The sequence below is a fragment of the Falco biarmicus genome, chromosome 6, assembly GCF_023638135.1.
Source record: "Falco biarmicus isolate bFalBia1 chromosome 6, bFalBia1.pri, whole genome shotgun sequence".
In the NCBI taxonomy this organism is placed as follows: domain Eukaryota; kingdom Metazoa; phylum Chordata; class Aves; order Falconiformes; family Falconidae; genus Falco; species Falco biarmicus.
Window position 1 is genome coordinate 45165948 of NC_079293.1, and position 10660 is coordinate 45176607.

At 41.8% G+C, this 10660-nt stretch overlaps 1 protein-coding gene across 1 annotated transcript; it reads right to left on the minus strand.

Moving 5' to 3' along the window:
- Nucleotides 1–180: 180 nt before the first annotated feature.
- NUP43 (nucleoporin 43) lies at nucleotides 181–9265 on the minus strand. Its single transcript, XM_056342438.1, has 8 exons — nucleotides 9104–9265; nucleotides 8588–8710; nucleotides 8282–8359; nucleotides 7204–7381; nucleotides 4750–4885; nucleotides 3689–3840; nucleotides 2418–2540; nucleotides 181–1247 (listed from the first exon to the last, which is right to left on the minus strand). Exons 1-8 carry the CDS (start codon nucleotides 9221–9223, stop codon nucleotides 1033–1035), a joined length of 1125 nt encoding a protein of 374 aa, XP_056198413.1. The 5' UTR covers nucleotides 9224–9265; the 3' UTR covers nucleotides 181–1032.
- Nucleotides 9266–10660: the final 1395 nt, after the last annotated feature.

Sequence of the window (10660 nt, forward strand, 5' to 3'; positions counted from 1 at the left end):
TACGCTTTAAAGCGGTTCTGATGGAAAACGCCATGTACAACCTTGTAGAAGCCTCAGGTCTTCCTCTGTCCTTCAGATTGTGTCCCCAGGATCAGTCCAGGTAACTGCGGGTGATTTGCCCTTCTCCAAAGATGACTACAAGTACATCTGCTAGAACTAATTTAATAAGTCAGACTGGTATTCTTGTGCAAAACGTTTTATTAAAGAGAGAAAGGGTTCTCTGCAACAGAAGGCAGGTAGAACACTAACCAAAAAATAGAATTTCAGAAAGATTGCAACCGACCAGCTGTGAGATTTTGTCTCATGTATAGAAAGTCTTATTCTCAAACCTGAAAACACAGCCAACACATCTGTCAATTACAACCTCTTAACTATAAAGAAGACTTATCTGTGAGTTACTGGCACATTATCAAGATAGAGTTTTAACATGCAGCATCCATGATGAAGCTGTAAATGATCTAAAATAATGTTACTAAAATGCTAAGATTCCTTCAGAACCTTTCACATTTCAAAGTTTTAACACTTCTTTCCAGTTCTCATGAACTAACATAAAAAGTTCTGTTCCCCTAGATACATAAAAAACCCTCAGCTTAAAAAAAAACCCCATCTCTCTCAGGTGACATAAAAAGAATTTCAAAGAACCCCCATAGTTTGGCCTTAGAATTAATATTTGAAAAATATCTTTACAGGGCAGGGGATAAAATCAAGGTGTTAGTTTTTCTTCACTGTTTATACACATTTGTATTATGGACATAATTTTACAGCAAATATCTTGCTCTAGCAACTACTTTCCCGCTTGCAAAAACCCAACAGGCACCAAGGAAGAAATGAGTTACCTATGCTGGACCATCAGTAACAAGTGACAGCTGTCAAAAATCTGAGGTACCTTACATTTCTTCTGCAGTACTAGACCCAAGCTGTAGGCCCTTCCCCTGCATGCTGATGAAAGACTGATGATTATCGTTAAGAATGAACCTGACACTTCCCAGTAGTTCAACATGATCAGTACTTCAAAGGCATACTGCAGTTGTTTCATGCAAAAAGTTGTCTGTTCACATAAATAGCCTCTGCATCAGTACCATATACTAGGCACGGTCCTAGAATATCTAAACTATTCACAGACAGAGTCTGATTTGGAATTAAGTTGGTGATTTCCATGCGGTCTTTGGTAGGATCGTTGCTTAGCCAGGCACTTACTACAGACTGGTTAATGATATTGTGGGAAAAACAGGTAGCACTTCTTCCTCCTGAAAGTTAGAGGGAAATAAGTTCCAATTTAGTTTATGTATTCTCAGAATTTGGAGAAGCATAGTAGGTATGGGACAGACATAATGGAAATACCATTTTATATTTAGGTCACTTTTCAGATTAGTTAACAGATGTTGTCATCTCTCTGGTAAACAAAGGGAAAAAATAGCTTTAAAAAAATCAAATACTTGATTACAGAAACCTGCCATCAGCTCTGTCCTCAGTTAAAACAAATAGGTCAGAGCAGTTAGGAACTCATCTGGCTGAACAAACAACATGAGTATCTACAAGTTTTACTAGCCACAGATTAAAGCAAGAACAGACCCAAGAACAAAAGTCCATTTATATAGTGTCTTGCTATATTTGGGGCATCAGCTTTGCTTTAGTAACACTTATTCCTCACCATCCCTGAGAACTATCATTCAGCATAAAACTGGCTGAAGCAGTGCTAAAGGGTTTGAATCTAATATACCTGAAAACACGCAGAGTGCAAATTGAATCAGTTATCCTATAGTATTCAAAGCTCAGTTCTATATAGGGAAACAAACTTAGAGGCCAAAGGCAGCAGGTGACATCTGAACGTTTCCCTACGGTTTACCATCTGAAGTAGCAAACAATTAAGCAGTCTCTGGGACCAGAATGTAAAAATAATTGTTTAAGTCAGTATCATATCTTCAATTAAAATCCTGCCACGATAAAGGGATCCAGTTTCATTCATTGAAAGTTCCAATTATGACCTTGAATAGTAAATTCCTAATTCCACTATCCTATCAATGTATCAATTATTTTGGTATTAGAACATTTTTTTATATCTCACTCAGACAGTAATGTTTAACTTAGGCTGCCTTCATGTCTTTTCTATATACAGATTATAATTAAATGAATACAGTCCATCTTTGAAATACTAGATGTGCCCCTTCACATGTTGAACAGAATACAGCAGATTAAAAAACAAAAACCAAACCCAGAGCACAAAACCCCTCACACAACTGTTAGCCTTATAAGTAGTTTTGCTGAAGTGCCTATCAGGGCTTGCTTTCTTAGAAAATGTATCAGCTTTTAATTTTCTGTATTAGGATTGTGTTATTAATTGGGTCATGTAAGAACATAGACTTTAATTATGTTGCCAACTGACAAGTTCAGTGCAGATTAACTTCAAACATCCTTACCTTGATGAAGAAAAGACGGTTTTTCAGATACATCTGTGGAAGTATCCCAGTGCCAAAGAGATCCATCTTCAGAACATGTAAATAAGTGATCAGGGTTGGAGGAATGGAAGTGGACTTCCCACACTGAAAGCATCAAACCAAAAGCAAATCAAGCAAAACCACTTCAGAACAAGTATTAAGTACTTTGCTTAGTGCACTTTGGCTAGTATGATGTGGACATCCACTTAGAACAGGGGTCCTCAAACTATGGCCTGCAGGCCAGATACAGCCACCCAGTGTCCTCAATCCAGCCCCCGGTATTACAGACAGCCCCCCACCAGGGGTTGGGGGGGTTGGAACCAAGCAGCCACAGATGACTGCCAGCCACTTCATCTGCACGCCAGCCTCCTGTTTAAGAAGTTTGAGGACCCCCAACTTAGATGAACCCAGGCCCCCACCAAGACCTTCCATTCTGAAGCATGGGTGGGTAGGAGACCTAAAACCCCATCTTTAATTATTTATCACAGTTTTCCCTCAGGGGTGGGGGGTGAGGGCAGGGAAGAGACTGTTTTGTTGCATTTTAATTACTGTAAAAATTGTTGAAGATTAAAATCTTAATCAGATATTCTGAATACCTTCTCATGCCATCTTCCCTACTATTAAGTTTAAATCTGCATACAGCATGCATTCCTTCCCAATGCACACATTATTATTTTGTGTCTAAATACCACAACTGTGGAAGATATTTAAGCAAGTAAAACTTAACATTTTTTACTCCTTAAATATAATTGTGGCATCAGTCAAGAAATTTTCAGCACAAAATGAATTGCTGTCTTGTTCATACAAGGTTACCAAGAAAGTAAGCTGTTTCAGCATGGTGAAGGCACAAAATGGATCTGTACTATCTTCAGTTTCCCCTCCTTCGTCATGTTTTCAAATTTTTCAGTAACTGCATTCTTGCTTTACTATACCTGCATACCACAGCATCAATTTCTATGACAATTTATATACCTACCCTTCTAGAAAAAAAGAGCCATTCCGATTAAATACCTCTAACAATTCATTAAGAACTGCTTACTAGATCTAGTTTTAGTTTAGAGCTGGCTTTTAGATAAGAACAGTCTCATACAGAGAAGGAACAAACTAAAGCCAGCCACACGAAAATGTATAAAGTAGCAACTTTGGAATTGTTTTCTATTGTAGGTACAATACCTGATTTTATTTATTTAACAGAAATTAGCAACTCTTGTAAAATGCCACCTTCTTTTCCCCCTTCCATTTCAGATACTTACTTTCTGCTTCGTGAGCATTTAGCAGGGACACCGGCATAGTACCATGCCTGATGTCCCATACACTCAGCATCCCATCCTGGCCCCCTGTGGCCACAATATGCTGCTGACTGGGATGCCTGTCCACACAGTGTAGTGGAACTCTGTCACCTGTCCTGCAAAGGAGAAGGAAAAAAACCACCAGAACAAAATCTCAACCCAAACATTAATTCTTTATTCAGCTTCTATTTTCTCCTTAATCCCTAGGAGCACTGATGAACAAGTTAACGGTATTGACAGCAGCTTCAATTCCCATAGCATCTGGTCACACTACAGCCTGAAGGCACATGACATCTACTGGAAATTAGAGGTACAGCACTAACGTGCAGCTACAACTGCATGAGCATCAGGTTCTGTGCCCTGTGGTACACAGGCATCTACATGGTCTCTGACAGCTTTACAGGAGTGAGAAAACCTCGCATACAGATTAAGTATACCCACAATAATAAGGTTACTCTGAAATTCGTTTTATAGCTAGTTTCAACATATACTAAGAGTTACACAGGGAGACTGGGCACTAGCAAAACCAGGTACCTAAACCACAACCTATTAACAGCAATGGAAATTTCACAGATGACAACAGGATTTGAGTCTAGCTCTGTTTTCTCTCAGTACCTTACAAAGCACAAAGTTATCATTCAAATAAGTTTCAAATGCCAGAAACTATATTAGGCCTGTGGAAAAAAATCCAGTTGTAAAGTATATGTAATTAGAGAAATAGAAAGAGTTTAGAGTGTTACTTTTTTCCCCCCCTTAAAAATGAGCAAGTGTACAGAGGTGCAATAGTCCTTTAAGATTTAAATCACGAAACAGACTACCTAAATACAATGCTCAGCCACAATAGTAATTCAGCCATTAAGCAGTCTGCTTTTGATTTAAATACCAGAAAAGTTAATTTTTTTTTTTCCCAAAAACTCAGTAACCTTCTTGACAGTGGGATAAGTATCAGGAAAGATTTAAATCAGATTACATGAAAATAGCATGTTTCTCCATAAATATGTAAAAAACAAATAATGAAGACTTACAAAGAAAATATATGAGATGGCTCATTTTTTTGCTGTCTGAGGTCCCATATTTTTAACTGTCCAATTGAATTTACTGTCAAGATCTCAGTTGTGCGAAGGAAAGTCACTGCATGGAGTGTACTGCTGTCTGCATTGTCTGCAAGAGATGAAGAAAGCAGTTAGGTGAACTCAAGGAATGCTTCTCCATTTAATTATGACAAAATAACTTCTTCCAGAAAGCAGCACACAGCTGCTGAAACATTGTTACAACCTCTGCATTTTCAGGCACAGAGACAGACCAGTGTTAAGGGTACCCTGCGAAAAAGGAGCCCTTGCTTCCTGTATCAAACACTATTGAGACAAATCCATAAGCAGCTGTATTTAATTAGCTGCAGTGCTTACAGAACTACTTGTTGATTCTTAACATTTCTTTCTATAGTTCTTAAGAAGAGGAACGAATTTAGTCTAGTCCATGGTTTTCATAAGAGTCTTCCTTATATGCTCTGCATCTACTGACAGGAGGCAAGCTATGGAGCTTTTCATAATGCAGTTGTTCTGAATGTAAGAAACAGTAACTCTGCCTGAGAATGTTAAGCAGCTGTATACAGAAGCATTTAATTCACCCACTTAAGACCTTTTCCAAGAACTGTGAATGTGATATCCATTCCTGTCCCTAAACCCAAACCAGAATTATGCTATGCTTGTTAATCTTAGTAACTAAATGGCAAAGCTCTTTTCTCAGGTCCTTTTCTCTGCTGCTTCTTTTGGTTACAGTAACTTACTATGTCAAACACTTCACAGCATTGAGGTGAAACTTCTGAGGCTTTAGGAGAGAACAGACAAGATTCTTATATTTTCATTCTGTTATTATACATAAACTTTTCATCTTGATTATGATGGGGTAACATTGCTAAGTCTACTTTTACCTCAAGTGATTTAAAATTCTTTGTGTAAGCCTATACTGAAAATATAGGTGATTTTTTGCTGCATAAGATGAAAACCTTTTCTTATATTGAGACAGCCAAGTTACATTGATGCCTGGTTACAGCTGCTTAAATTAGTTTTCTTTTCTGCCTGCTGTTTCAGTAAAAGCCAAGAGGAAGAAAAAAAACCACACCAAAACACCTTTAAAAAGAAATCTTAGATTTCTGAACACTGAAGTTCTAAAGGGTTTAAAATCTTGTGACAGAATAACAGCAAGTGATTTAGCAGTAATACATATTTATGGCTCAAAATGATTTTTACATCATCTCTAACTCTGGAGGTTTTTTTCCTACCATGATTGACTATAAGCATATTGACTTAATATTATACTCCTAAATCCATTAAACAATAACAAAAAGACAAGGTACTTGACAAATATTTCATGAAGTAGAAGAATTCTGTCTTCATGTTAAAACATATTGAAGGTTCAGCTCAGCACCTAGAAAATCTCAAGAAGTCATTGAATTGGGAACCAGTACAAAGGATTGCTTACGCTACAGAACTCCATCCTGAAGAATTTGAAAGCATCTTCAAGATGCTCACTCTCCCCTCTCCAACTTTTACTGCAAAAAAATCTCTAGTCAATAAGTTTGTGCTAGTCCCTTCCACATAAGTCCAGGTAAGCTTCACTTACCAGGTCATAGGTATGACTGACTTGCGGACCATTCCTATTTTAACATTTCCCTTCCTATTTCCAAAAGGGCAGTTCTCAATTAATTCACATGTGATTTATTCAGTGTTTACATGCCAGCAAATCTCAGCGCTGTCTTACTGCAGCATGACACTGGCTGATGTTACCACTACAAAGCAAACGTTTTCACATAGTACTATCTAAGTTAGTGAGCACTAAGAAAAATAACAATTTGCATCCTGCACATCATTAAATCTGTATGTAAGCACCTAAGCAATTGCCCAGAGAAAAAGAGGGGGCTTTTTTGTGGACATCTGTTTCTTGTAAGCCAAAGCATTCTTTGTATTAAACTTGTACCAGAACAGCAACAAAAATTTTAAAATAAAAATAATCCTTTTAATTAATGTTCTAACCTCTCAAAAGGGATATTTTTGTGCATGTGCTAATAAAATGTGCCTCATGCCCTGCAACCTTTTTTTTTTAAAGCACAGAAAGGTTTCCTACAGAAATTCTCAAGGAGATTCAGTAAAGGGCTGTATGCAGTTAATAGGATTTATCTTGTGTGTGTATATACAGCCATACACACACGAGTACCCCCTCTAGAAATCCCAGAGCACTTCCTTCCTTAATTGGCTTATCACTGTGTGAACTCCCTCATCCACTGAAGGAAAGATTTTGCTTGAGGAGAAGCAGAGGTGCTACATCATACTCAAGTTTCAGTAAGAAAGTCCTGGTTTAATAATGCCACTATCAAACATGGTGTTACTGTCTTAAGTTATTTCTGCTTTTAAGTTTCATTTCCAACAGATGCTACAAACTTGTATTCTACTTCCATGAACTTGAACAGTTAATTGACATACCTATAGTTCGTACTGCGTTCTTTTGATCAGCTCTGAAGAGATTTATTCTACCATCTTCTCCAACAGTGACAATTTCTGGGTTGTTGCAGATGACTCCGGTACATGCTGCTCCACCACAAGATGTGTTTTGATCCACATGATAATGGGCTTTCTCCCACTGATGGTTGGCAGATAAAGTCTAAGTAGTAACCAGACATGAAATTCTGCTGTTAAATAACGATCCCGATAGACCAAAGCTTCCAGAATACTCACAAAACCAGAAAAAAAAGCTCCAGGAAAGCCACGCTACCTCACAGGAATGAGAATCTTCTATACAAGAAAGAATCAGAGATCTAAATTTTCCTCAGCTCTTGAGCACACAACCCTTAAATGAAACGTTGACTATTTCATCTCTGAACCACCTTTCTTGTATGTGCTAGAAATCAAAGAACAAATTTTTTTTATGAATTGTGAAGTGTCCTGGGGAAAGATTGGAGGAATAAGTCTAGTGAAAGGCAAGGGAAAAGAGCTGAGGCCTTTATAAAATATAAGATCAGACTTATATTTTGAATGTGAGGAATTCATTTTAGGTACCGCATCAAACTATTACACAGATATTAGCCTGTCTTGTGTCATTATGACTATATTAAAGTCATTACGCATTTGTTTTCAGTGATTTATAATCAAAGCAGGAGAGTACAGAGTTTACATATCTTCCCTCACATGACACTCATGAGAAGAAATTCAACACGAGTCATTTAGTTCAAGAACGCAAAAACTCTGATAAGGCAGGTACAAGTCCATTAATACCAACTCCCCCAAAACAATCTAAACGGTCAAAGTATGTTTTCAGTGAATAGATTGTTGGGTTACCAGCAGATACCCCAGTCTAGCTGGCTCTGGAATCTAGTTTATGTAGTACGTGTGCAAAATGCTTTTTTCTTTCCTTGTATGTATAAAGCCAAAGCATTTTGTAATACACTTCAAAAAATTGGTATGCAATGTTTCTTGCTCTAGTAGTTTTGAGAAGTCTTATGCTAAGATCAAAGTGACCTGTATTACACAGAATAGCAGCTTTAAGTCAGTGCAAGTTACTTACTTGGTTATTTTGATGATGACGGAATACAGTTACAGTTCCTGTTGATGAGGCAACCACGATTCTCTCTTGATCCAAAAACTAAAGAGAAATAATAAGCATGCTAGTAGTTGATGTCAGTTCCAAGATGATAATTCTGATTTTAGAGTAACATCTAAGAAACCCAGAAACTGATACTGATTGGTTTTGCCCTTCTCCTTCATAAGGCTTTTTTTTTCAATCATAGTGTTTTCACAGCTTACTATCACTTTACTTCTCCTAAGTGACAAGCCCTTAAAAATATGGATCTCTTCAACACAGCTATTTTACCTGCATGTCCATAACATCACCATCGTGCCTGATGTCACACAGCAGCTGAGGTTCTCCTTGATATTCACCATTGAGGCCCACATTTCCAAGGTCTCCAACAGACCAAATAGAGATCCTGTTATCCTGTACGGAAACGACACCACCAGTTTTGCTCAAAAACGCTTGTGAAAGTATCTAACTAGGAGTCAGCCGAGATGTCCCGGCCCTCCCGCTACAGCCAGGGAAGGCTGCAGGCCGCGCACCGCTCCTGAGGGAGCCGCCGCCGGCCGGAGGGAAGCGCTGGCCCGGCGAGGTAACCCTGCCGAGCGGCGGGGCGGCCCCTCCGCTTCCTTAGGGACGCGGGCAAGGCACAGCCAGGGGAAGGCCGGGCCGGGCGGCGCTGGCGGCAAGCTCCGGCCCCGCTCTCCCACGCGAAGCGGCGGAGGCTGAGGGGGCCGAGCGGCGAGGGGTGCAGCCGCCAGTCCCGCGCCCCGGGGGCAAGGACAGGCCGCGCCCCCGGGCCTGCCCGCCCGCTACCTCGTTGTCCCAGGAGCCGGTGGCGAAGAGCTCGGGCGGCTGGAGCGCAGCGGCGGGCAGGGGCCGCCAGCGCGTCTTGCTGATCTTCTGCGACACGAACTTGGCGCACACCTCCTCCATGGCCGCCCCCGCCGCGCGCCGGCTCCCGCCCGCCGCGCCACGCGCCTGCTGATTGGCTGCGGCGCGACGGCGAGCGCGGAGGGACAGACCTGGGGCAGGGCGGGGCGGGGCGGGGCGGGGCGCGGGAGCGCGCCCGGGCGGGCCGGGGCCGGTCATGGCGGGGGAGCGGCGCAGCGGGCCGCACGGCCCGGCTCGGCCATATGTAGCAGCCGCACGGCGCCAGCTGCCGGCGTTTACCGAGACGGACTGACCGGGCGCGGCCCGTCCCGGCCATTCACTAACCGGCAACTGGGGGTCGCGGGCGCCCTGGGATGGCGGCGCGCCGCCCTGCAGGGTCCGGGGGGGGCGGGCGGGCGTAGCAGGGGGGCCCGGCCCGGCCAGCTCGGGCCTCCAGCCGGGCACCGGGCCGCCACACCACGGAACGGAAGAACTGGCGAAGTGCCCGTGCGCTAGCGTGCCCACCTGTCTGCGGGGCTGGGCCGCATTCCCCAGAACATGTGTGCCATCTCTGCAAGGTCGCCAGTTATTTTCTCAAAATCGGTGGGTTTACAGCAACGAAGCATCTCCAGTCTAGCTTTGCTTTTCATCAGTGTCCTCCCTCTGTCAGACTCCTGCTGTACTGAAAGAAGTACAGCAATAATTATAATTTTTTTTGGTCCCAGATACCTTGTTAAATCAAACACGAGCGCAGGCTACTTTATCGTATTTCACTTGAGACCTAAAGGGCTGTGCCATAAAAGTTCACAGGTTGGCTGTAAAGCGAGCTAAAGGCTGACACAGCTGTGCTGCCATTGCGGAAGGTGGGACTACGTCCAGTCGCTACAGTGCAGTACGGCAATTGCTCACAAGCACCTTCCTACTTTTACAACTGATTTTCAGCTGCATTCTTTTTCAAAGCTGCTGCTGCCAGCTCTCTGAAGTTCTGTCGGGTGGACTTAACAACATTAGCAGCAGTGGCTCGGTCAAACTTTCACCTCTGTTACTGCAGTTTGCCTGCTAAAGCCATCTGTCAGATTTTTTCTGTACAGCATTCTTGAGTTCCTCATCGAGTCCGCTATGCTGTTTGTAATCCTTCATATGTGATACCAAATCAGTGATATTTTGTATGCTTTATGCATAATTTGAACTTAAATTGAGGAACATTTTTTTTTCTTCCTAATTATGTACAGCAGAATCCAACAGTGAACCTATTCAAAAAGCTGGATGCGATTGTAGTTTACCACACTGCAAGCCTTAAAGCAGCTTTGTTGCATGCTGCAGTAGCATTATCATTCTACAGTAGCCAATACCTCCGGCACTCTGCATTAAGCTGCTAACAGCAGTCCTGCAAGTCACTGTCAACTGCAAAGGTATTTTCAGCTAATTTTCATAAAACTTGCGAGGGAGGTCAATAGGCAGCCTCAGAATACAGCTACAGAACAGATCGCTCGAAGTGGA

Bases quoted from the DNA above. Each gene is read 5' to 3' on its own strand.
- NUP43 (XM_056342438.1), bottom strand. From the start codon at position 9,223: ATGGAGGAGGTGTGCGCCAAGTTCGTGTCGCAGAAGATCAGCAAGACG. The intron at 3,841-4,749 runs GTAAGTCTTCAT...TCTCCTTTGCAG, and splicing joins CCATCTCATATATTTTCTTT to GACAGGTGACAGAGTTCCAC. The intron at 2,541-3,688 runs GTAAGTATCTGA...TGATGCTTTCAG, and splicing joins AAATGCTCACGAAGCAGAAA to TGTGGGAAGTCCACTTCCAT.